The sequence below is a fragment of the Anoplopoma fimbria genome, chromosome 15, assembly GCF_027596085.1.
Source record: "Anoplopoma fimbria isolate UVic2021 breed Golden Eagle Sablefish chromosome 15, Afim_UVic_2022, whole genome shotgun sequence".
NCBI classification, from domain to species: domain Eukaryota; kingdom Metazoa; phylum Chordata; class Actinopteri; order Perciformes; family Anoplopomatidae; genus Anoplopoma; species Anoplopoma fimbria.
This window is the reverse complement of record NC_072463.1, coordinates 4,892,668-4,917,959: the sequence shown is the minus strand read 5'-3', so window position 1 is coordinate 4,917,959 and position 25,292 is coordinate 4,892,668. Positions and strand designations below refer to the sequence as shown.

Genomic DNA, 25,292 nt, shown 5'->3' with positions numbered 1-25,292 from the left:
TGAAGATAATGTCATTAATAATCTCCACCATTCGTTCACCTGTGAGGAAGATCATGCGTTCTGTCGTGTTTGTGTGTGAGTGTGTATGTGTCTGTCCACGACCGATCTCACATACTACTGGATCCATCAACCTAATATTTTCTGTGTTCATTTATGACTCTAACCTCTCGTAGTTGTGGTGGTTCACACTTGAAAAACGATATTATTGACTGTTTTATTCTATCATTGACTGCTCACTCCTCACTACTTTAAACCTGTCTTAAATGGACCACGAGTGATCAACAATGCTTCAGCAGACTAAGACGTTTACGGATAAAAACAAGCCTCACTAGTCTGCCGCAGAACACATTTCGACCTCTGTCATGGTTAAAAAAACTGACAAATGAAGAAATGTCTGGTTTTAGTTTAAACCTGAGCATCTGCAGATTAATTCCATACTGGGAATTATATGTTGTACTACATTTAGGCAAGATATGAGATAAATGAATTATAGTTTGTGTTATCTTCTCCACCATCTTGACTCTTTCTTATCTCTTTTTTGGGAGGTGAGACATAAACAAAAGTTTTTGACTTTCACAACCAAGGAAAATCCATCAACATGAATTAACTAATAACAAAACAAAAGCATTTTTCCTCAATGACCAATTTGCTTGCTTAGAGACATTTTGGCAGCGGCCCTGCTGACACTGGGATCCGTGGCTCTGCAGCAGAAAACCACAGAGGATTTCCTACCCGGCGAGCTTATCTTCCTTCACTCATTCTCCGAGGGGAACTTGTAGCTCTGACGCCCCCGTCTTCCTGAGCACAATCTTCGAAATATGTATTAAAAAATAAAAAAACACTACACGCGACAGTAATTTGCAGCAGACTGATATCCTTCCTCTGCCTTGAAAAGCCGCCCTTGTAACTCTGAGATAATGAACTAAAAACACTTCGGCTTGGTGAGCTCAGTCTCTTATTCCCACACAAGGGGCTTAATGATTTCCTGGGATTGTTTGTTGGGATTTGGCAGTTTCTGATGTTGTTGTTACTTTATGGTCTTTGTAACCAGATAAACTATTTAATATTAATAGTAAGATTACAAGCTTTCGACCTCTGGCCTCCCAGTGGAAAACATCTTCTACAAGATTCTTTAAGAGCCATGTTGTTGTTTTTAGACGTCACTTTGGCTAAAAAATCCTCTAAAATTACCCTGAAATTTGGTACACACGTTCATTTTCCCCTCAGGATTATAATCACTTCGGTGACCCTCTGACTTTTTATGTAGCGCCAGCAGCAAACACACTTTTAGCTAAAAAGAAATAAAGAAAATGTCCCATATTTGTATTGATAGTATGTTATGTTTGGAAAACACATCCATACTTTACACATTTAGATACCTCTCTTTATGTTTGTTTACTACATGTATGACAAAACTTTATTGCAAACAGTTTTTCATTCACTTTTAGTGTGTAGTTGGTGCTGTGTATTTTATTTACACATTTATTTTATCATATCGATAAATTTCATTGTTTCATCTATTGTAATGTTTTATCAGGGTTTAACTCTTACCTCAGTTTGTCTTGATTTATTGAGCTTTCTGCTGCTTTGTCTGTCAAAGCACTTTGTAAACTCTGTTTTTAAAAGGTGCAGTATCAATAAATGTATTATTATTCAAATGATGTTTTGTGTATACTGTTTTGACACAAAAACAGATTTTTCTAAAAGAGTTTCCAGACTTTTGCAAGAATTGTTTGCTTTTGCTAAAGATGCATAATGTTTTGCTGGTTTGTTGTAAAGTTTTGTGGTTAGCTTGTAGAGTTTTGCAAAAGTTAGCATATAGTTAAAAAGACAGTGTCTAAACAATCAACAAAAAACTGTAATGATGCTATGACTTTTCCCTCCAGTGTCACCATGAGGTCGACATTTGTGGTTTTGAATAAAATGTCTTGACTATTATATTGATTAAATTAGGTGCAAACATTCATGTTCCACATCAGAAAGAATTGTTTTCTCTTAATCTTTTGGTCTCAGATGGCTCAGTTTGGCTGAGCAGGCCACTCCTAGAAGAGTCCTAGTTGGTCCAAACTTCTTTAAATTTAGAATTACAGAGGGGGCTTGACTCCAGAAATGTTTTTACAGCCTCCCCCAGATCTGTGCCTCGACACAATCAGGTCTCTGAGTTCTGCAGAAAATCATGGCTTGGTTCTTGTTAGCTGTGAATCCTTTTATAGACACGAGTGTGCCTTTCCTAATTAGGTCCAATCAGTTGAATTAGCAGCAGGTGGACTTCAATCAAGCTGCAGAAACGTCTCAAAGATGATCAGGATTTAAAGTGTCATATCAAAGGGTCTGATTACTTATGTCAATGTGATATTTCAGTTTTTCCATTTAAATAGAAAATAAATGTTAACATACAGTATTTTGTGCTCTAACTTGTGAATGTTGCTGTAAAACTTCTACATCTAGAAGTCTTTGTTTTTATCCACAAAGACTATTTTGTTGCTGTTGAATATGTACAGCAGAGGGTTAAGATGTACTAGTCAAGATTTATAAGAAAAATCACATTAAAATCACACACAAGTTTCACCAAATTTATTTAAAATCATAACTTACATTCAACACTTTCTGTAACAATACCCTGCACGTCAGATAACGTTAAATAAAATGTAAAAAACTAAAAATGAAAGCTCCCTTTAGTGCACATGTAATGCAAAAAATACATAATAAAAAAACAACAAACTATAACACTGATTTATTACAAAAATGATACTCTATCAGACAATCAAACACAGACGCATTCATTCATGTTTTTAGCAGTTAAAAGCACCTTATTTACCAGCAATAATGTGAACTGTAGCTTATTCTTTCATACAGTAACTCATTCATCATTTTACAGTCAGACTGAGGACAATATTATTTCCAGCCTAAGTGACATTTGAACCCAGCTTTGTAACACTGAGATAGCATCACCTGTTTGTGTTCACTCACAGACAAACACAGTAATAAGTACAACCCGACTTCAGTCCAATTTTCAAAAAGAAACTGGAAGGAGTTTACGGCTCATTTGACCTGAACTTTGGAGAAAAACGTCCGAACACCGTCTTCGCTGCCCCGATTCACAGCACCACTCTGTGGGTCTCTCGTGTCCGACAGAATATCTTTGACGGTTTTCCTGTCGGCTTTAGTGAGGTTGGTCTTGAGCTTGAGCAGAGCCGAAACATGTTTCTCACTGTGGGTGAAAGAAGGCAGAGAAAAGGTTAAAAATCTGTGTTTTAATACCGTTAATCTATTATTCATTATTTTAATCTCAGAGACACTTGAAGATAGAATGTAGAGTGAAGGTTGTTGCTATTCACATAATTTAACAAAACAAAACAAAACAAAAACAAAACAAAACAAAAAAAGGAATATATTCCTGTATTGCATGTTAACAGCAGCAACAAAAAAACACTGGTGAATTCTCTGGGTGGATAACATGTCCGGCATCTTAACAGGAAATTTCAACATCAGGGAAATATTGTCCAAACATCTGCCTCCCTCGTGTTGCATCGTTGCGTAAGTTTTGTGCCACTATTTTCCATGACTGTTGTTATTCGTCTGACTCTGCCACAAGAAATTAATGAATTTCCCGAGAGTTCTGCCTTTTAAACTGTGTTCTGCCTGGTTGATTTTCTATTTTTTTGCAGAGTAAGCAGCTGTTACACATGAACAAACAGACTGCGGAAACAAGTGGAACCAGGTTGCATCGCTTTTAATGAACATAAACTTGGTAACTATAAGCAAACATATTTCCAGTCTGCTGGGTCTTTTATGATGCTGTTTGCAGTCTTGATGCTAAGCTAACGATCTCCTAGCTTCAGCTATTTATAGAATAAACATGAGAGAGTTCTTATTCATCTTCATGATATTCATTTAACTCTTGGCAAGTGTGTTTCTCAAAGGTATTCGTCTCGGGTTAGAACTTGGTTTCATTATTTGGCGTTTACTCAAACTGACATCATCATTGACTGCAGACACAACAACAAGCTTTATCAGATCCATCCTCCTTATGTCACTTCCTGTTGAGTGGGTGTGTTTATCCTCACCTTATCTATGTAAACCACTCACTCATCTCGATGCTTTTCTGTCCTTTTAAGGTCTAAATAAGACCACTTCACGTCTGAAAGAAATATGCTGTATATGTTATATGTTTTGTGTGAGTGCAAAAGTTACCTGAGGTCAGGATATTCGGTACCCAGCGATGCTACGTGCATCTGAATGGCGGGGAGGTCTTGGAGTTTGAGAACTTCTGCAATCTTGGTCAGGATGTCTTTCAACCAATCCTCCTTTGACCCCTGTGAAGACAGAGCAGCTAGAGTTTAACTCTTGTTTTTTGGGAAGTATTTTCTCTGCTGTGATCACTGTGGATTCTCTCTGGATCACTAGTTCATCACTTTGTGGTGCGTTCAGTGACTCAATTCTCACCATTTTGACGAATAAGTCGTGTAAACTCTCTGCGTTGTTCTTGGCGGTGGTGTAGGCCTTCAGCTGCAGCTCCCTGTCCTTTAGTTTGACATTTCCTTTCAGGAGCCTCTTCACATATTCTGCCGTCACCTCCTGGTGCAGCTGACCCAACAGCTCCTGAAATAAAGCCAAGAATCGAATATGAAATTGAGAAAAGATTCTCTTGATCTTTTTTGAATAAAAGGGATTTTACGTATATAAGTCCATTCATTATTATCATTATAAATACGTAACATATGTCTGACTATTTTACAAAGTGTACCAAAGTGTTTGAGAGTTTTGAATGCATTTTTCTTCACTTGCAGGAAGCCATTGTTTTCCATTCATGTCTTTACAGTTTGGAAATCAGTGTGCAAACTGTCTTCAGCTGTTTAATCCATCACAGTGAACAAAACTGATATTCATACTGTAAGGAAATAAATTGAAACCAAAGGCTCCCTGTAAGGAAATATACATTTAAAACATTAACAAATGGTTGTTAGGGGTGTAAAGTTTATATTGTTTGTTACATAAAAAAAAAAAACAGCTTCTCCCCTTTATGTTAAATTGAAGTGTGTGTTTACCTGGTGACAGGATTCAATCGAACCCTGAAGATCCTGAATCTCTTTTGCGATGTCGACCAGCAGCTTCTCAAACAGGGGCCTATTCAGCCAGTCTGTGGTTCCCAGTTTGCGGTAGTGTGACTGTGTGAGGAACACACATGACGCGTTAGACAGGTGACACTTTCATGAACAGTAGCAGAGAAGTTGCAATAAAAGAAAAAGATAGAGCTACAATTCAATATACAATGTCCCTTGCTTTAATTAACTGATATTTTTATTGTGGAGTAGTTTGTGACATTTGTTTTGAAAAATGCCATATGAAAGAAAAATCTTCCATGTTTGGTGCAAAAATACAAGTTAGTCAATCAGTCACGCTAATCGGTTTCTATAGAAGGCATACATATTTGCAAACAACCTCACAAATATATTGTTTCATATTTTAAAAGGTTTTAAAGGAGGAAATAGAAGTAAAGCTTTGTTGTAAATCTCACTTTGAGGCGCTCGTGCACAGCTTTCAATAAGTATGCGTGCGCTGATTGTTTCATGTCGGTGAGAACCAGCAGACAGTTTTTCTGCACATCATCTGTGAACAGATGTTTCTTCTTACTGAGGACGTCCCTGCAGACAGAACACACACTTCATCAGCTCACAGGGATATTCGTTTGTGTTGATCTTAATATATCCACAGACACCTGCCTCGTCTCGCCACAGCGCCTAAATGTCAGAGACGTACCTGAACTGTTCGATACAGCCGAGGTTCGCCTTCATGGCCGGTAGGGTGTTTGGTTTTTTTTGCTTCATGATGTCATTTTGGAAGCTGTTAAACCTGCAGGAGTTGAAATACAATAGATTTTTAGGACAATATATCTTTTAAATAAGAGCCTATTTTGGAGAAAATCATCAGTTTTGTTACCTCTGCATCAAATCCTTCAGTTGGCACGTTATGCTCTGGGCCTTCTGCAGATCTCCCACAACTTTTTCAGCTGAAGTCACCATACCATTGATGAGCTAAAGACAGATTAAAGATACAGATCAATGACAGCATTAAAAAGAAGTACTGAAAACTGAACCCCAAACTCTGTCAGCTTTAGTTCCTTGGTGGACTTTCTAAAAAAACAAAAATCCCTGACTCGCTGTTTTCCTTGTTGGTTAATCTTTATCTCAGGATCCGGACTCGACTTTAGTCAATATGGGAAACAGCCTTGAAAATATTGTTTAGGGAAATACCCTGTTAGGCCTATTGGCATGACTTCTCCTGATCTAAACATTGTGTGTGACATGTTGCTCTCTCATGATAAGCAAAGCCTTTTCTCAGATCAACATTTTATAGCAAAATAAAACTTTTTATGTTGAGATTGTGACCAGAAGTTAATGAGTCATGAAAACATGGCGAGGCTTTGATTTTGGCCACTTGCGAGCAGTGAAAAAAAATAGAAATTGTGAGCAAAACTTTAACATATAATCACCTTTTTAAAGTTAACTAGTCAAACTTGTTAGCAAACAGTTCCACATCCAGCAGTTAGTGAGAAACATGATCTGATATTTGTGATCACCTGACCAATATCCACTCTCTTTTAGCTCTCTTTTTGGTCTCCACCAACTCCTGAGGGAAATAGCCTATCTGTCTCTTCTAGCCGCTTTAGCATCATGTTGCCCATGAAAACCGTACCTGAATGATGTCGTAGGAAACAGGACTGACGAAGCAGTCGTCCACTCTTGTCGGCTCCTCTCCGTCATTCCACTTTTTCTTCGCTTCCTCGAGGACGCGGCCGATGTACTTCGTCAGCTCTTCCTGGACGCACAACAACGTGTTGCTGTCAGTTATAACGTCTCTATTGATGATTTAACTATTCTTAGAGCAGTAACAGCATCATAAAGTGGATTAAATTAAAAGGGATTATAATCTGAAGCGCACAAACAATCTCAGCAATCTACCCTTCAGATATCTTGTTTAACTAATAAATATGGCCTGGTGCATGTGATTGAGATTAAGTCAAGGACTTTCATTCACATGGGAACATGAGTATTCACAACAAATGTAATCCCCGATGCTGAGATATCTCACTCTGGATGTTCTATTTGTTTTGGATTTATTGATTTTCTGACGAACATGGGGAATGTTGGACTGCTACTTGTCTACAAACACCCAAAACTAGACCTGAAACTAGATAAAGGTATATACCGAACCCAACCAAAGTAAGACATGACTCAACAAAGTAAGACATGACTCAACATGACTAAAACTGAAATAGAGCACAGCAGCAGCAGCAGGTCAGGTTACCTGTTGTTTAGTCAGGTATTGCTCCTCCAGAGGTTTCAATAACTCTTCAGGCAGCAGCTTCCCCAACGATTCAATATCGATCTCATTGGCCAGCTCCGGCTTTTGAAGGATTCTGTCACAGAGAGAAGAGATCACAATGTTCATCAGTTACATTTTAAGCATCAATATTATGATTTCAATCATTATGTTAGAGGCTCAACCTGCTTTCCTCATATTTTTAAATTTCAGTTGTTTTTCAACAAAAGACTTGTGACAAACTGGTTTGTGAATATCAGGGTAGTGAAAATGACTCAAGCCAAACTGTAAAAACAAATCTAATTTAGTGGGTGCAGAGCTGCAGGATCTGTGCCACGCCTGCAAGGTTTTTCTACACAGTTACACAACTTTAGGGCGGGCTGCTTTGTCCCTCCCTGAGCAGTTGAAGGTGAAAGTGGTGCTTCCTCATTCATTCAGCTGATTTCACATGAAGGACAGGTTTAAATGACAGATGAAGAGATGGTTTAAGAAAGTTATAGATGAGAAATGTGTGCATTTTCTGAATACCATCACATTGCCTCCACCAGGCATTAAACTCAAGAGGAACAAATTTAATTTAGCTCTGCGACAGTGGAGCTAAACCTAACCTGTTTGGCTTGAGTTGCATTAAAACAAATCAAGGTGTGCTTAAAAACCCTTCTACTCATTGTCAACACTTCAGACAAAGACTGATTTCTTTGGTTTTGTTTCGATATTTTTCACAAATAAGTAGCATTATCTATTGATTCACAAATAAAAGAAAAAAGTAGAGGAAAACTCAATACATTAAGCTCTAGAGGAAAAAAAAACTTAATTCCACTGCATAATATGAAAATGACAAACACGATTGCTAACTTTTTCTTGAAGGGGTTAAGCACATTCCATGGCAATCTGTTCATTAGATTGTTATATTTCTTTAGTACATGTGGAAGTTTTGGCACTATTTTGTGGCAAAAAAGTCCAAATGTTGTTGAGAAATCTTTATATGCTTTGGATCAACGTGTTGGCCAACACTGACATATCGTCATGTTTTGGCCCCACTACTCCCAAAACAAAAATACACCAACATGATAACAGAATGGACCCAGAAATATAAGTACTTCATGACTTACTTTGGATAATGCTCGTTGACCCAGAGCAGAAGGTACATGCAGTCCTTGTCCCCCAGACCAAAGTCTGCGATCTTCCTGAGTCTGGCGCTGGAGGTCTGGTGGTACAACCTGGCGTAAAAATTACAGATGTCCATCTCGGGCGGGTAGCATCCCTTCACCATGTTCACCACCTGCAGCAAGTCATCCTTCAGCTGCCTGCCCATGGCGCGGATGTCCAACTGGAGAGAAGACTGGCCGGCCTGTTCAGCGGGGGGCATCGAGGGGTTGTCCATTCGCTCCTCCACCAGGCTGCGAAGCGTGGAGTCGTGGAGAGCCATCCAGCTGGAGGGCCTCCACGCCGGAGGATTCCCATCCCTCTTAATCCACTGGTGGTCCTGATCCTCCTCCTGGTTCACGGCCTTCACGGCGGATGTCAGAGCATTCGAGCTGACCTCTTCCAGGCTGAAGGAGAATCCCAGGGTCTGCAGTACGAGGCCTTTCAGGGCACTGCGGTCCGCTGCAAGCTTGTTTACTTCTTCCTCATGATGCGTCAGTGACTCGGACTTCTTTATCTCCCCAAACAGATGCTCCTCTCTCTTTATCAGCAGCTCGCCGGCTTCACACAAGCGTTTCGCCTCGAGGATCTGCTCGTATGTGAGGACAACTGAGGAAGGAAAGCAAAGACATCTTTAGTGAAATGTTGTCTATGATAAAAATGAGGCGTCTGGACTTCCTATAATGGTTAGAAGAGATATAGATTACATTTAGGGCTGCAGATCCGCTTGACCTACACTTGTAAACACAATTATTCAATATCATAATGAAAAAATAGTAGTATTATCACCTATTTAAGTAAGGTACTTAAGTGTAGAATGGGTTTCTTGCTGCTTTATAATACTATTTATTTAAAAATATTCACAGTGAACTTTAATGTAAAGCTGAAACAATTTGTATATTTATCTTATTTCTACGTCTTCTATGATAGTCTTTGGGGTTTGGGAAACTAGGGATGGACATTTTACAACTAGTTGAACAATGTATTAACTAATGGATAAACGAACAGACAGATAACATGATGATAAAGATGTAGTTTTCGTTACAGTACTTGAATTTATAGCCTTTTTCCCCTCATTAATATTCTTGTCTTAACTCTTCTTAAAGTCAACAGGTCACAATCTTTGCATTGCATTATATTCTATATTCTTGGATTATATTTAATGTTGAAGCTGGTAAAGGTGGAGAAAAATCATTTTAGTTTATTTTTATACATTTTATATACTACCTTACATACTGCATTGTAGCTTGTGAATTTCCACATGGGGACCAATAAAGCCTTATTGTCTAATAATAATATAAGTCTGTAAAGTTGTCAAATAAATGTTGTGAAGTAAAAATAACACTATTTGTTGAGTTTTATACATAGCATAAAATTTAAATACTCAGGTAAAGTACAGTAGAAATACCTTTTAAAATGAAGTACTAGAGTAAATCTACTTAGTTACATTCCACAGCTGGATATTACTGTAATATTCCTGCAGTAATCCTTTGTGAAATCTTAATGTATATACTAGGTTGTATAAATTAAACTAATTACAAATGATGGTATGGTAATGGTAGTAAATGGCCTTTTGATTGTAGCTTCACTGACCGTGTTGAGGCTTCTCCTCCTTGGTGGGTGAGGTATGTCCATCGGTCGCAGAGGTGTTGCTGTCGGCCCGAGGTCTGTTGTTCCTCCGGAACCTTTGCGGGATAAAGTTCACCCTGAAACCGTCCGTCTCGGTCCGCATCTTTAACCGGGAGAGAATAGGGATCCCACGGTCTGAGAAATGCTCTGATGAATCTGTGTGGAGACAGAAATAAATAATAAGAAAAACAGCATAATAACACAGTTTTTTGAGCGTGGTATCAGGATTTTTTACACAAGAATAACTTGAGCACCTAGTGTCCAGTAGAATCATATCATCTTTATCTCCAACACAGTTTATCTATAAAAGCTAAAAAATCTGCAAAGAATAAAAAAAAATCCCTGTACCCTATATTATGAATAACTCTTTAACTAAGTAAAAGGACATACAAATACCACATGATAAAAAAACAGAAGTTGCAACTAGCCCGGAGCACAAAAACGTGATATGAAAATAACAGTAAATAAAAATACAGTATTGTAATGAAGACTCACTTTTAAGCTTCATATTTAATAACTGTAAAAACTCATCCTAGAGATCATGCACACAGCTTTTAAAATCCAACTGAACAAATGAGTTAAAGGCTCATCCTGTCCCACTTGACATATTTAATGCCATCGACCAGTCCAGACATGCAGATTAATATCTGTAGTTCAGTATTTAAATGAAATCCCTTCAGCAGCTGTTACTCACCTTGTTCTCACAGTGACTGCTCTGTTAGTAACTGAACACAGCTACTGGAGTATTTATAGCAGCAGTAAGCTCCGCCTGCATTTCCCTGGTGTAACTGACTCTGGGCTGTTGGAAAGTCCAAACCAACCCACACACAGACAGAGAAGCTGGAATTGCATCAGTTGTTATGAAATGTGTTGCCGACATTCATAGTCCCCAGTGGATGAATCCTACTTTTGGTGATTCCCTCACTTTTCCTCCAGCACCACCAACAGATCAATACATATAATCTACTGTGGATGCCCACAAAAGTAAAAGTCCAGTCAGAGATTGATGTCAATAAACTCCCATTGAGGAAGAGCAAATTTTTCTTCCATCCAACAATTTTGTGTTCATACGTGCAGGTCTGCAACTACCAATTTATTTCAGTGATGGAACGCAACTACGTACATTTACACAAGTAATGTAATAAAGGAATAGTGTTTAAGATTTAGTGGCATCTAGTGATGAGGTTGCAGATTGAAACCAAATAAATCCCCTTCAGCTCACCTCTCCCTTTCCAAGCTTGTCGGAGAACTACGGTGGTCTTCAGGTAGGGATGGTTATCTTTAGGACTTTATTACTACTAGGAGCTACTCTTATCAATACACTCAACATGTTAAAAATGTAAAAAATAAATTAAATCAAAACAGGAATAGAATTAAGTTTAATTTATATATAACTGAATACTGTGTACAACAGCAAAGTCACGATATGAAGTCATTAATATCTTTCTGGAAACATCTCAAACATCAATAAAACAAATAGCATTCCTGAGTTTATAAGTTTATAAATGATAATAATCCATAAAGAACAGAGACATCAGACAGTATTAGTCGTTCCTCATGTCCTCTGTCCAACTGTCTGCTTGATAAAGAGACTTCAGACAGACAGCTTCTGTTCCAGCTTGTCTAAAAATGCTTTCACCAGGTCCTTCGTGCAGTACTTTTGTAAACATAGTGGCGATGGATGAAACACTGTGAAAAGAGCTGATTGAATTAGGTTTCACTTTCATCTACATGTTCATGCTTGTTGATAAAGTTTTGGCTTTTCACTGTTTTACTGTAATAATATTATTTACAGTTATCTTCACTTCACCTGGTTCACTTCAGTCCAACGTTGCATATTTGCTCGCTGACGCTTTGTGTGGTTGTGTCTATGTGTGTGTTTATACCTTTGTGTGTTTTTGTGCCTATGTGTATGTAGTTAGAGGAGCTCAGCCCGATGAGAGCTGTTGATTCTGTTGAAGACGAACCGCTCATTATGTACACATAAATGGCTTTTTCTAAGCTAAATAAAACATAACGATTCCTAGTTTCCTTTAAAGGAATGTAGCATTTCATTGATCTAGTTGCAGAAATGGAATTAGCCTTTTATATGCATCTGGTCTTCACAGAGCTTACTGAGATGTTTCTACAGGATCCCAGAAAGGACAAACCAAACATTGGTTCTAAAGAGGGCCATTTGCATTTTCGCATCTTACCACCATAGTTCTCCTAAATGCTTCTCACATTGAAGAAGTTTCAATTGGTTGCAATATGCAACCTCACGGCTAGATGCCTCTAAATCCTCCACATTAATCCTTTAAGGGTAGATGACAACGTCATCATCTGCAGTTTTCCCAACAGTTATGAGACTCTATGTTACGAGGAAATCAACAATCTTTCCAAGAAGCTTATCGTTGATTCTAGGAAGTAGGAGGCAAGGCCACACACATCCCTGTTTACATCAAATGAGCTGAAGTGGAGCAAGTTTTAAGTTCCTGGGAATCAGCATCACAGAGAACCTGACATCTCCACCATGGCTAAGAAAGCTCAGCATGTCTATTTTATTAGGAAACTTAAAAGGGCAGAATTCCTGTGCCAAGTTCTTGTCAATTTCTACAGAGGAGCAACAATATGCATCCTGACTGGAAACATGACAAACTGTCATGGGATGTGTACGGCCCAGTACCCATCCTGTCTGTTCACCATGCTGCCGTCTGGCAAGAGATACAGCATAATAAGCTGCCGAACCACCAGACTTCAGAGGAGCTTCTTTCCTCCAGACTGCACCATAAGTACATGTCACGCTGGTTTTGCACATTTTACCACACCACTACCTTTTGCATTTCCCATATTCCCAATAAACTAAAGTCTGTAAAGGTAAGGATTTGTATAAACATAACTGTGTATATCATTTTATTCTATTCTAATTCAAATATTTGTATGTGTGTTTAATGTGTATGAGTGCCAACTGTGTTGTAAAATGACAAACAAAGCCTTGTAACTTGTGGTTTGTCTATTTGTTACTTTAAAGTGAACAATATTTGTATTAAGTGTCTCCGAAAAAGTATTAAGACACTCTACTCTATTTTCACATTTTGTTTTTTACCCTTTATGCCACCAAAATGTCAAAGTAAAACCAAAACAAATCAGGATTGTAGACATTTTTGTGAATCAATTAACATATAAGTATAAGTAGATATTTTTAAATTCTCCTTAGATCAACATGTGTTCTCTCCATTTTCTTTTTACACCACATTTCTTCTATTTCAGATTGGATGATGAGTGAAGTGGAATCTCTGGCTCAGACTCCATGTGTTTCGCAGCACCTTATAACCTGCTTCAGAACCTCCTGGATCCATTTTCTTCAGATATGTTCACATAATATGTATCATTTAGGATTTTCTATGTTGTTAATTTATTATGTTGTTTATTCTGACATCTATTGTCCATCCAAGGAGAGGGATCTCTCCTCAGTTGCTCTTCCTGAGCTTTTATTTTGAAACATGTTTTACTTGCTAACGTTGTTTTTTTTGTTAAAGTGTTTCCTTCTAAGGACATAAAGTGTTGTGTTGTGTACAGAGTGTAAAGCCACCTTTGGGAAATATAAGTAAAATCGACTTGATCTCTGGTCGGAGGTCACTGCAGGATGATCAGAGACTTTTCATTAGTGTTGACTGTGAGACATGTCATTTGTCTGTCAGTGATCAGCTAAAGTCTCCATCATTTGGAAAAAGAGACCAGAAACCAGAGTAGCAACACAAATTACAAATAATACTAAACAAATAAACCATCCTGACGTTTTTTCCAAGATTTAGGAACAAAAGGAGCCAATTTATAAGCATTAACATTATGTTCCAAAACCACATCAAAAACGTTTTAATCATTCTGGTCACAAAGCACCCGCTGGTGACTTTAATAACCAGGATGATGTGCTGCAAACAGCCTTTCTTACCTTCTGCTCTGCAGCATTTGCAGGGAAACCAGCAGCAAAGCTTCAAACACATCCCTCCTGAAGGCGGCCCGACTCACAAGTGTTTCTACAGCTCCTTTGTCTCTGCAGAAGGTCGCGCTTTAACACTTAAACCGACGAGAAGACGCAAGTTTATTTGATGTCAGGAAGCCACGCATTGAGAAAGTGCACTTTTTCCATTTCTGCACAATATGCCCATTTCCTCTGAGAACTTACTTGTGATGTGAGAATGAATGCATGAGTGGTTTCAAAGTGGGGTGTGTACATTTTGAAATGTCTCTCACACTGTGGGGTAAGCTGTTATTTTAACCGTTCTTCAAATCAGCTTCTGCTTCAGCATTTAATTTCAAACCATAAAACATTTACAAATGTATTACCTGCGTGCAGTCCAGGACACACATCAATAATGCTTTACGATAAACATATTAAAAGTTCTCATGAACTGTCATAAAATACTACAAATTGGTTTTCACTTCCTCAGAAAACAGAGAAGTCAAAAGCGAGTTAAGGTTTAAATTTGGTACCTCTGCTAAGGCCACGAGATCTTTTATTTTTGATTACGTTAAAGTGAAACAACACCTCACTGATTTATAGATAAGCAGTGTACACAGTACATACACATACTTACTTTAATACGTGCAATATGATAAGATGTTATTTTTCAAAATAGGTGACTTAAAGTAATAGTTTGTATAGCGGAGATTAAGATGAGAGGATACAACTTTTATATCAGCGTGCTACTGTTACAGTACGGAGCTGGAGTCAGGATGTGGTTAGCTTAGCTTAGCTTAGCATAAAGACTGGAAGCAGGGGGAAACTGCTAGCCTGGCTCCCTCAGCCTCCTCGAGGGGTCTTAAATCAAAAAAGAATTGCAATAACCACTGGTTGTTGTACATTCCCGAGATGTCAGTGGTTCAGGTATGTGAATTGAAAAGCCAGTTTTTGGTTTCAGGAGGTTTTCGCACTGGAACTGTTTCTGGTTAGACAAAAGTTTCTCCATCCACCCGGAACTGTTGCCTCCAGCTGCAGTGCAGATATAGTGTGTGTGTGTGTGTGTGTGTGTGTGTGTGTGTGTGTGTGTGTGTGTGTGTGTGTGTGTGTGTGTGTTTGTGTGTGTGTGTGTGTGTGTGTGTTTGTGTTTGTGTTTGTGTGTGTGTGTGTTCTAATTATTTCTTCCTCTCAACCTTACAGAGCTTGTAAAACTGACCTACTGTAAACCTTTAACTATAATTCAAATCAAACTCGATCTGAACTCGGCCCTCTGGGTTTTGCTGAGAGTTTCTGGACGTTTCTCTTTCACCAAAATAAAAACACCCTGCTATTTGGACAAAAACATGTAAAAAGAAAAAAAAAAAGAGAGACTTTCTCTCTTTCTAATTGTCGCCATGGAAACCCGGATGAATGAGCCATTTGACTGGCCGGAAAAGACGGCTCGGCATTCAGCCTCAGAGCGAGCCTCAGAGCGAGTTTCAGTGTGTATGTGTGTCTAACCACACACACACACACACACACACACACACACACACACACACACACACACACACACACACACACACACACACACACACACACACACCTAGACCACCAGAGTGTGTTTCCTATTCTGTGGGTGTCATAAAACACACATCTTAACAGTTATCTAAAAATCTGAGTTGGTAAAATCAACAAAAACTGTTTGACCAGAGATGACCAAAGTCAGCACGGTTCATCTAAGGGGGAACACGAATGTTCATATTAAATTTCATGGGAATCCATTTGTAGTTGTGGACTCGCCAAAACGTGTTTCTTTTTCAACCAAACACAGTTCAAAATATGTGCTGTTTTACTCCAGCGTGTTTACTTTTACAACATTAAAATAACTAAATAAAGCTTTATTTATATTAAAAGACTAATGTGGATATCCTTGTGTTTACATTTGAATCGCACAGATTGCACATTTATTAGAAAAGGATTTAAAAGAAGAAAAAGAGGAAGCGTTCTGATGTTTTTCTTTCAAATATAACATTTTCACTGAAAAGGTTTTTACAACATCATTTCTTTCCACAATGACCCAATTTAACATTGCACTCTACCTGTTAGCACGCGAAAACTTTTGCAAAACACGAGCTAAACGAAAAGCGAAAGCATCCGAACTGCAGCTGTTCAGACTTGCATCAGCACCGAAAGTAAAACAGTAACAGACAGACACCACAGTGACCACAGGTACAGCAATGGGGCTTTTAGAAAAGAGAAGCTTTTATAGGAAACCAGATGTTTTTCAGTTTTACCTCTAAGAAGCGTGAGACTTAAACGCCAACTGAAGAGCTGATCACATCCTCCTGTTTTGTAGATTTTAATGATGATAACCTCTGTGTTTACATCATGATGCTTAGTGCTCAAACACAGTCAAAGTTGATGGACAATGTTCTTTTCTCTTGTTTATTATCTGATTGTTTTGTTGCTGCTGTTTACATTCCTTATTATGCAAATTGAATAAATGCACAACAGGAATTTACTTCTGTTTTTTGTTTTGTTATGCTTGCCATGTGTTTGTGGTTTTACAAATGGGCACATGAATTTAGTTGTACATCCTTGTGTTGCACATTGACAATAAATTATCCTTGAATGACGTCTTCTTCTGCAATAGTTTAACGTCACCTGACTGGAGAATAATAACCATAAACTATTTTTCTCAAAGTGCAAAACCCATAATATTCAGTAACAGGCAGAAATGCAAATTTATTTACATCTTGTTCTGCAGATTTCTCTGGACATTTGGTTAACATTTGTGCTGCATGGATGAAACCCTGACTAGTGGGATGGTGGTGGTGCTGCTGTTGGCCTGTCTAACAGCTGTGCAGGTGCATCATGGGTATGCATGCTGCTAAAAGGTTCATTAGGTTCACAGTCAGAGTCACAAAACAGGAAAAAGTGCAAAGAATAAACCTGTAAAAGTGTCATTATTTTGTTCTGTGTTCATGATGAAGAGATCATGTGTTTCCTTCAGAACAGGAAACTGTTAGAAAGACTCTTTTCTTTCTTTCTCCATTTTGACACAGGAAACATGACCTGAGTGCAATAGCATTTGTTACATTATGTAACAATTTTAGTTTCACTTATGAATTAACTTCAGAAAAAAGCTCCACTCAGATCATGTTTCCTCCTTCAGAGTCTCATCCAGAAACTCTGAACAGTCTTCAACAGTGGAGAAGAAACAACCTCTTTTTGATAGACGTGTGTCCAGTTATATGCTCTTTAAACATGTTTTCTTACATCTAAAGGGCTGTGTTGTGTTTTTTAAGGAGAAATTAACAGATAATGTAACAAAACGTTTGCTATACGACTGAATTTTGCTGCAGAAATTCGGGAAATTATAGTTCATAACCTAGATTTAGTTTTGTCTTTATGGATCTCAAATTAAAATCAAATTTATATTATAACTGACACTCCACTCAGATGATGTTTCCTCCATCAGAGTCTCTGTGATTGTAGGAGGTTGGTCTTTGTGAAGATCAGGAGTTCACCATCAGTCAAAGTCCTCGTCTCCAGACATGAGACCCTGAGAAACATCCAGAACAAACCAAGACTATACTTTCAGGGATCATTTCTTTAGTTGTTGACTTGAGGAATGTGTTTCTAAAGAGTTTGGTCTCGCTGCCCACGATGAAGAGTTCAGATGTTTCCTTCAGAGCAGGAAGCTGGTGGGAAGACTTTGTTTCTTCTCCACTGTTGAAGACTGTTCAGAGTTTCTGGATGAGACTCTGAAGGAGGAAACATGGTCTGAGTGGAGCTTTAACTAGCTGTGAAAACAAATCCTTATCTTCAATTGTTAAAAGCTTTTGGATAGACTTGGAAATACAATGTTTTGTGCACTTGCAATTTCCTTTACAGATCTTTAAAACACTAAACTTCTGCAGCAAAATGCTCCCATAGTTGATCTCTATGATGTGAAAGCTAACAACTGAACCTCCATTGATGATTCATATGTATTTATATAGCAGAAGTTTTCAGGTACGAGAGGGATACCTGTAAATGTAGCAAGACTTTGAGATTTAGATGAATCCACCTTTTTTGACTTACAAAAACTTGTTTTTGCCTTTTTTATTGATTACTGACAAAAATGACCTTACAGGTCTCCCAAAACAAACTCTGAGGAAGCTTCACATGTTAAGAATAAATGAAATTCTAAAAAGATATGAAAATTTTTCATATTACACCAATTTTGAAATCAGATTTGATGATCTTCCTTTTTTTAATTGTTTTAAAATTCATTTTGTTGCTTTTTGAACCTGATTTGATTTTCACATGGTTTAGATTACCCAAAATATTTAACTGATATGCTTCCACTACATATTCACAGGTTTAAGTCAATAATAAAGACCATTAAGATCCTCTGAGACTCAAACTTTAATTATCCCCAGAGAAAATAAAACTGGAAAAGCAGGATTTACCACTATGCAACAAATTCTGTCTGAATCTGAGGATTTAAGAAATAAAGAATTATTTACCTTTAAAACAAGACTGAAGACTTTTATGGCCTTGAATTATGTTTGCATTTTCTATTTTTATACTAAAATGTCTGGTTATTTTTAAACATTAAAGAGATGTAAAAACTTTAAAAGAGTCTGAAGTATGACTTTGTACACATTTATTCACTTTGTTGTTTCTGAGGTGTCTCTGCAGCCTTCAACACTTTTTTTTGTCCCTTTTTGGAGTTCCTTTATAAACGTTGCTCTTTGCATTTAGGGCCAGCAGAGTCCAACAACATCAGACATAAATAATGATACTAGTTGTGTTTTTTTAATAACCTCTTTATCTTTCACCTTTCTGGGAGCTTTAAGGACTTCAAATCAGATCTAAACCTGCTGTAATCAAGACAGGAAGAGAAGTGAAAATCAAATCAAACAATAAACTCTTGTGACTTTGTGTGAAGGAAACATTGATGTCAAAAAGCCCCAAAATAAAAACACCAAAATACAACTTACTACTTCTTCTTCTGTGAAAAGAGACTGAAAATGAGAAAACTTTAAGATCTTTTTTATTTATTTTCAGTGTGAGTCATGTAAAAGCCTTTTTGTTGTGCAGGGCATGTCATATATATGTTATTATCAATACAACTTTTTAAAACAAAAATTACTCTTGATCTGAATCTAAGAAACTATTATTACAGACATTGCTCTGCTGGTCAGCGACTGAATATGAGAAACATTCATATCTTCATATTTCATTTAGTATTACTCATGTAAAAGCCTTTTGTTTTGCAGTGCAGGTCATTTTCAATAAAGATTTAGTTTTGTCTTTATGGATCTCAAATTAAAATCAAATGTATATTATAACAACAACTGACACTCCACTCAGATGATGTTTCCTCCATCAGAGTCTCTGTGATTGTAGGAGGTTGGTCTTTGTGAAGATCAGGAGTTCACCATCAGTCAAAGTTCTCGTCTCCAGACATGAGACCCTGAGAAACATCCAGAACAAACCAAGACTATACTTTCAGGGATCATTTCTTTAGTTGTTGACTTGAGGAATGTGTTTCTAAAGAGTTTGGTCTCGCTGCCCACGATGAAGAGTTCAGATGTTTCCTTCAGAGCAGGAAGCTGGTGGGAAGACTTTGTTTCTTCTCCACTGTTGAAGACTGTTCAGAGTTTCTGGATGAGACTCTGAAGGAGGAAACATGGTCTGAGTGGAGCTTTAAGCAGCTGTGAAGAAAATATTTCATCTTAAATCTGTTAAAGGCTTTTAGTTAGACCTGCTAATGCAACAACTTGAGAAGTTGAATGTTTTCACACAATTGAAAAACATCAAACTTCTACAGCAAAATGCTCTCATAGTTTATTTAAAGAAGGTTCAAATTCAAAACTGAACCTCCATTAATGATTCAGTAATTATATAGAACAGAAGTTCGGTTACACGAGGAACGTCTGTAAATAATAGCTTCCGAGATCAAGTGTCAATTTTGTTATTTCAGACTGTTTTTGGTGTTTTTCTATTGATAAAGACATATATGACCTGTTCTGCAAAACAAAAGGCTCTTACATGACTCATAATGAAATTAATATAAAGATCTTAAATGTTTCTCATTTTCACTGGCTGACCAGCAGATTTCACGTCTCTTTCAAAGAAGAAGAAGAAGTAAGTTGTCTATTGATTTTTTTAATTTATTTTTGACAGCAGGGGCTTTTTGATGGCAATGTTTCCTTCATACAGTCACGAGTCGATTAACTTCCTTGAAAGAGACACGTGAATCTGATGGTCAGCAGTTGAAAATGAGAAACATTTAAGATCTTTATATTTATTTCAGTATGAGTCATGTAAAAGTGTTTTGTTTTGCAGTGCAGGACATATATGTCATTATCAATAAAAACTTTAACCTCCTTAAACAGCTATCAGAGCTTTTTGTTGCAAAACTTTGAATTTCTTCAACAACTTAAAAACATGCAAGTTAACCAATAGTTGAATTTCCAAGTCTAACAGATAGCTTTTAGCCTTTTAAGATGAAATATTTTTCTTACAGCTAATTAAGCTCCACTCAGACCATGTTTCCTCCTTCAGAGTCTCATCCAGAAACTCTGAACAGTCTTCAACAGTGGAGAAGAAACAACGTCTTCCCACCAGCTTCCTGCTCTGAAGGAAACATCTGAACTCTTCATCGTGGGCAGCGAGACCAAACTCTTTAGAAACACATTCCTCAAGTCAACAACTAAAGAAATGATCCCTGAAAGTATAGTCTTGGTTTGTTCTGGATGTTTCTCAGGGTCTCATGTCTGGAGACGAGAACTTTGACTGATGGTGAACTCCTGATCTTCACAAAGACCAACCTCCTACAATCACAGCCTCGTCACTGACATGTTGCGTCTACTTCCTGTTTAAATGTTTTACTGATAGTGTTGATCTTACAGCAGTCTCATATTTGCCAGATGTGTGTCCAGTTTAGAGAAACTGACTTTGGTTATATAATAGAAAATGCTCTTTAAACATGTTTGCTCCCCCTGAGAAGGCCTGTGTTGTATATTTTAGGGTAAATTAAACATATTTAGTAATTAAGACCGAAAGTTGGTGCAAAACCTTTCAATCAAAGAGAAACAGACACCAAATCTGAGTTAATACAAATTCTATGAAGAAAAATGTCAAAAACATCCGCAGCAAAGTTCAGTCTTGTCAAAAGTTTATGAACCTTTTTGTTGGTTACCTTGGTTTAATGTTGTATATTTATAAGTTTTGTCTTTTTGAATCTCTAAATTAGAGTTTGTTTCCTATAAAAAGGCAGCTGTGGCACATGTTAAGGTAAATTGAACACATTCAGCAGTTATTAATGAGATGGAAATAGATGCAAAATGTGTCAATCACAGAGAAAAGACACCAAATCTGAGAAAATAAGATATGAAGAAAAATGGCAAGAATTTCTGCAGCAAAATTCAGTCATTGCAAAAGTTGTTTACCTTAGTTTAGTTTTGTATATATGTACATTATATTTGGAAATATGAGTTTCTAAATAAATAAACTTGAAATTTTGAAGAAAATTAAATTATAAGAACAAGCGACGGTCCACTCAGATGATGTTTCCTCCATCAAGTGACACTTGATCTACATCTTAAAACTATTATTTACAGACGTTTCTCTTGTAAACGAAACTTTTCTGTTAAATAACTAAATATGAATCATTAATTGAGATTCAGTTTGGAACTTTCACCTTATTTTAGATTAACTTTGAGAGAATTTTGCTGCAGAAGTCTGATGTTTTACACACATGTAAAAACACCAGAGCTCTCAAACTCTTACAGTTTTAATTATACTAAAGAGCTTTTAACAGTTTACCATCAAATTTTGTCTTTACAGCTACTTAAATCTCCACTCAGACCATGTTTCCTCCTTCAGAGTCTCATCCAGAAACTCTGAACAGTCTTCAACAGTGGAGAAGAAACAAAGTCTTCCCACCAGCTTCCTGCTCTGAAGGAAACATCTGAACTCTTCATCGTGGGCAGCGAGACCAAACTCTTTAGAAACACATTCCTCAAGTCAACAACTAAAGAAATGATCCCTGAAAGTATAGTCTTGGTTTGTTCTGGATGTTTCTCAGGGTCTCATGTCTGGAAACGAGGACTTTGACTGATGGTGAACTCCTGATCTTCACAAAGACCAACCTCCTACAATCACAGCCTCGTCACTGACATGTTGTATCTACTTCCTGTTTGAAATGTTTTACTGATAGTGTTGATCTTACAGCAGTCTCTTTTTGATAGACGTGTGTCCAGTTAAATGCTCTTTAAACATGTTTTCTTACATCTAAAGGGCTGTGTTGTGTTTTTTAAGGAGAAATGAACAGATAATGTAACAAAACGTTTGCTATACGACTGAATTTTGCTGCAGAAATTCGGGAAATTATAGTTCATAACCTAGATTTAGTTTTGTCTTTATGGATCTCAAATTAAAATCAAATTTGTATTATAAGAACAACTGACACTCCACTCAGATGATGTTTCCTCCATCAGAGTCTCTGTGATTGTAGGAGGTTGGTCTTTGTGAAGATCAGGAGTTCACCATCAGTCAAAGTCCTCGTTTCCAGACATGAGACCCTGAGAAACATCCAAAGCAAACCAAGACTATACTTTCAGGGATCATTTCTTTAGTTGTTGACTTGAGGAATGTGTTTCTAAAGAGTTTGGTCTCGCTGCCCACGATGAAGAGTTCAGATGTTTCCTTCAGAGCAGGAAGCTGGTGGGAAGACTTTGTTTCTTCTCCACTGTTGAAGACTGTTCAGAGTTTCTGGATGAGACTCTGAAGGAGGAAACATGGTCTGAGTGGAGCTTTAACTAGCTGTGAAGAAAATATTTCATCTTAACCTGTTAAAGGCTTTTAGTTAGACCTGCTAATGCAACAACTTGAGAAGTTGAATGTTTTCACACAATTGAAAAACATCAAACTTCTACAGCAAAATGCTCTCATAGTTTATTTAAAGAAGGTTAAAATTCAAAACTGAACCTCCATTAATGATTCATAAGTAATTATATAGAACAGAAGTTCGGTTACACGAGGAACGTCTGTAAATAATAGCTTCCGAGATCAAGTGTCAATTTTGTTATTTCAGACTGTTTTTGGTGTTTTTCTATTGATAAAGACATATATGACCTGTTCTGCAAAACAAAAGGCTCTTACATGACTCATAATGAAATTAATATAAAGATCTTAAATGTTTCTCATTTTCACTGGCTGACCAGCAGATTTCACGTCTCTTTCAAAGAAGAAGAAGAAGTAAGTTGTCTATTGATTTTTTTAATTTATTTTTGACAGCAGGGGCTTTTTGATGGCAATGTTTCCTTCATACAGTCACGAGTCGATTAACTTCCTTGAAAGAGACACGTGAATCTGATGGTCAGCAGTTGAAAATGAGAAACATTTAAGATCTTTATATTTATTTCAGTATGAGTCATGTAAAAGTGTTTTGTTTTGCAGTGCAGGACATATATGTCATTATCAATAAAAACTTTAACCTCCTTAAATCAGCTATCAGAGCATTTTGTTGCAAAACTTTGAATTTCTTCAACAACTTAAAAACATGCAAGTTAACCAATAGTTGAATTTCCAAGTCTAACAGATAGCTTTTAGCCTTTTAAGATGAAATATTTTTCTTACAGCTAATTAAGCTCCACTCAGACCATGTTTCCTCCTTCAGAGTCTCATCCAGAAACTCTGAACAGTCTTCAACAGTGGAGAAGAAACAACGTCTTCCCACCAGCTTCCTGCTCTGAAGGAAACATCTGAACTCTTCATCGTGGGCAGCGAGACCAAACTCTTTAGAAACACATTCCTCAAGTCAACAACTAAAGAAATGATCCCTGAAAGTATAGTCTTGGTTTGTTCTGGATGTTTCTCAGGGTCTCATGTCTGGAGACGAGAACTTTGACTGATGGTGAACTCCTGATCTTCACAAAGACCAACCTCCTACAATCACAGCCTCGTCACTGACATGTTGCGTCTACTTCCTGTTTAAATGTTTTACTGATAGTGTTGATCTTACAGCAGTCTCATATTTGCCAGATGTCTGTCCAGTTTAGAGAAACTGACTTTGGTTATATAATAGAAAATGCTCTTTAAACATGTTTGCTCCCCCTGAGAAGGCCTGTGTTGTATATTTTAGGGTAAATTAAACATATTTAGTAATTAAGACCGAAAGTTGGTGCAAAACCTTTCAATCAAAGAGAAACAGACACCAAATCTGAGTTAATACAAATTCTATGAAGAAAAATGTCAAAAACATCCGCAGCAAAGTTCAGTCTTGTCAAAAGTTTATGAACCTTTTTGTTGGTTACCTTGGTTTAATGTTGTATATTTATAAGTTTTGTCTTTTTGAATCTCTAAATTAGAGTTTGTTTCCTATAAAAAGGCAGCTGTGGCACATGTTAAGGTAAATTGAACACATTCAGCAGTTATTAATGAGATGGAAATAGATGCAAAATGTGTCAATCACAGAGAAAAGACACCAAATCTGAGAAAATAAAATGATATGAAGAAAAATGGCAAGAATTTCTGCAGCAAAATTCAGTCATTGCAAAAGTTGTTTACCTTAGTTTAGTTTTGTATATATGTACATTATATTTGGAAATATGAGTTTCTAAATAAATAAACTTGAAATTTTGAAGAAAATTAAATTATAAGAACAAGCGACGGTCCACTCAGATGATGTTTCCTCCATCAAGTGACACTTGATCTACATCTTAAAACTATTATTTACAGACGTTTCTCTTGTAAACGAAACTTTTCTGTTAAATAACTAAATATGAATCATTAATTGAGATTCAGTTTGGAACTTTCACCTTATTTTAGATTAACTTTGAGAGAATTTTGCTGCAGAAGTCTGATGTTTTACACACATGTAAAACACCAGAGCTCTCAAACTCTTACAGTTTTAATTATACTAAAGAGCTTTTAACAGTTTACCATCAAATTTTGTCTTTACAGCTACTTAAATCTCCACTCAGACCATGTTTCCTCCTTCAGAGTCTCATCCAGAAACTCTGAACAGTCTTCAACAGTGGAGAAGAAACAAAGTCTTCCCACCAGCTTCCTGCTCTGAAGGAAACATCTGAACTCTTCATCGTGGGCAGCGAGACCAAACTCTTTAGAAACACATTCCTCAAGTCAACAACTAAAGAAATGATCCCTGAAAGTATAGTCTTGGTTTGTTCTGGATGTTTCTCAGGGTCTCATGTCTGGAAACGAGGACTTTGACTGATGGTGAACTCCTGATCTTCACAAAGACCAACCT

At 37.2% G+C, this 25,292-nt stretch overlaps 1 protein-coding gene and 7 non-coding genes across 9 annotated transcripts; 3 read left to right on the top strand and 5 right to left on the bottom strand.

The window, feature by feature from the left end:
• Positions 1-2,559: 2,559 nt before the first annotated feature.
• Positions 2,560-14,136, bottom strand: LOC129103409 (tumor necrosis factor alpha-induced protein 2-like). 2 transcript variants are annotated; one of them, XM_054613871.1, is made up of 12 exons: positions 14,030-14,136; positions 10,063-10,254; positions 8,436-9,078; positions 7,309-7,420; positions 6,697-6,819; positions 5,941-6,035; positions 5,761-5,853; positions 5,519-5,645; positions 5,049-5,168; positions 4,447-4,602; positions 4,195-4,316; positions 2,560-3,211 (listed from the first exon to the last, which is right to left on the bottom strand). In XM_054613871.1, the coding sequence occupies exons 1-12, from the start codon at positions 14,079-14,081 to the stop codon at positions 3,043-3,045; spliced, it is 2,004 nt and encodes a 667-aa protein (XP_054469846.1). In that variant the 5' UTR covers positions 14,082-14,136; the 3' UTR covers positions 2,560-3,042. The 2 variants fall into 2 exon arrangements, with proteins under 2 accessions (XP_054469846.1, XP_054469847.1); XM_054613872.1 differs by lacking the exon at positions 14,030-14,136 and adding an exon at positions 10,793-10,815.
• A 3,472-nt stretch (positions 14,137-17,608) lies between these two features.
• Positions 17,609-17,815, top strand: LOC129104029 (small nucleolar RNA U3). Its single transcript, XR_008531769.1, has one exon. It is a non-coding gene; the product is annotated as a small nucleolar RNA U3 (small nucleolar RNA).
• Positions 17,816-19,510: 1,695 nt separating this feature from the next.
• On the top strand, positions 19,511-19,717 carry LOC129104028 (small nucleolar RNA U3). The gene has a single exon (XR_008531768.1). It is a non-coding gene; the product is annotated as a small nucleolar RNA U3 (small nucleolar RNA).
• An 836-nt stretch (positions 19,718-20,553) lies between these two features.
• LOC129104043 (small nucleolar RNA U3) lies at positions 20,554-20,760 on the bottom strand. Its single transcript, XR_008531782.1, has one exon. It is a non-coding gene; the product is annotated as a small nucleolar RNA U3 (small nucleolar RNA).
• Positions 20,761-21,876: 1,116 nt separating this feature from the next.
• Positions 21,877-22,083, bottom strand: LOC129104027 (small nucleolar RNA U3). The gene has a single exon (XR_008531767.1). It is a non-coding gene; the product is annotated as a small nucleolar RNA U3 (small nucleolar RNA).
• A 542-nt stretch (positions 22,084-22,625) lies between these two features.
• LOC129104026 (small nucleolar RNA U3) lies at positions 22,626-22,832 on the top strand. Its single transcript, XR_008531766.1, has one exon. It is a non-coding gene; the product is annotated as a small nucleolar RNA U3 (small nucleolar RNA).
• Positions 22,833-23,671: 839 nt separating this feature from the next.
• LOC129104042 (small nucleolar RNA U3) lies at positions 23,672-23,878 on the bottom strand. The gene has a single exon (XR_008531781.1). It is a non-coding gene; the product is annotated as a small nucleolar RNA U3 (small nucleolar RNA).
• Positions 23,879-24,996: 1,118 nt separating this feature from the next.
• LOC129104025 (small nucleolar RNA U3) lies at positions 24,997-25,203 on the bottom strand. Its single transcript, XR_008531765.1, has one exon. It is a non-coding gene; the product is annotated as a small nucleolar RNA U3 (small nucleolar RNA).
• Positions 25,204-25,292: the final 89 nt, after the last annotated feature.

Excerpts from the sequence above, each read along its gene's own strand:
- LOC129103409 (XM_054613871.1), bottom strand. The coding sequence starts at position 14,081 with ATGTGTTTGAAGCTTTGCTGCTGGTTTCCCTGCAAATGCTGCAGAGCA. Across the intron at positions 5,646-5,760 it reads GGCTGTATCGAACAGTTCAG|GGACGTCCTCAGTAAGAAGA; the intron begins GTACGTCTCTGA and ends TTCTGTCTGCAG. Across the intron at positions 3,212-4,194 it reads ACCGAATATCCTGACCTCAG|TGAGAAACATGTTTCGGCTC; the intron begins GTAACTTTTGCA and ends TTTCACCCACAG.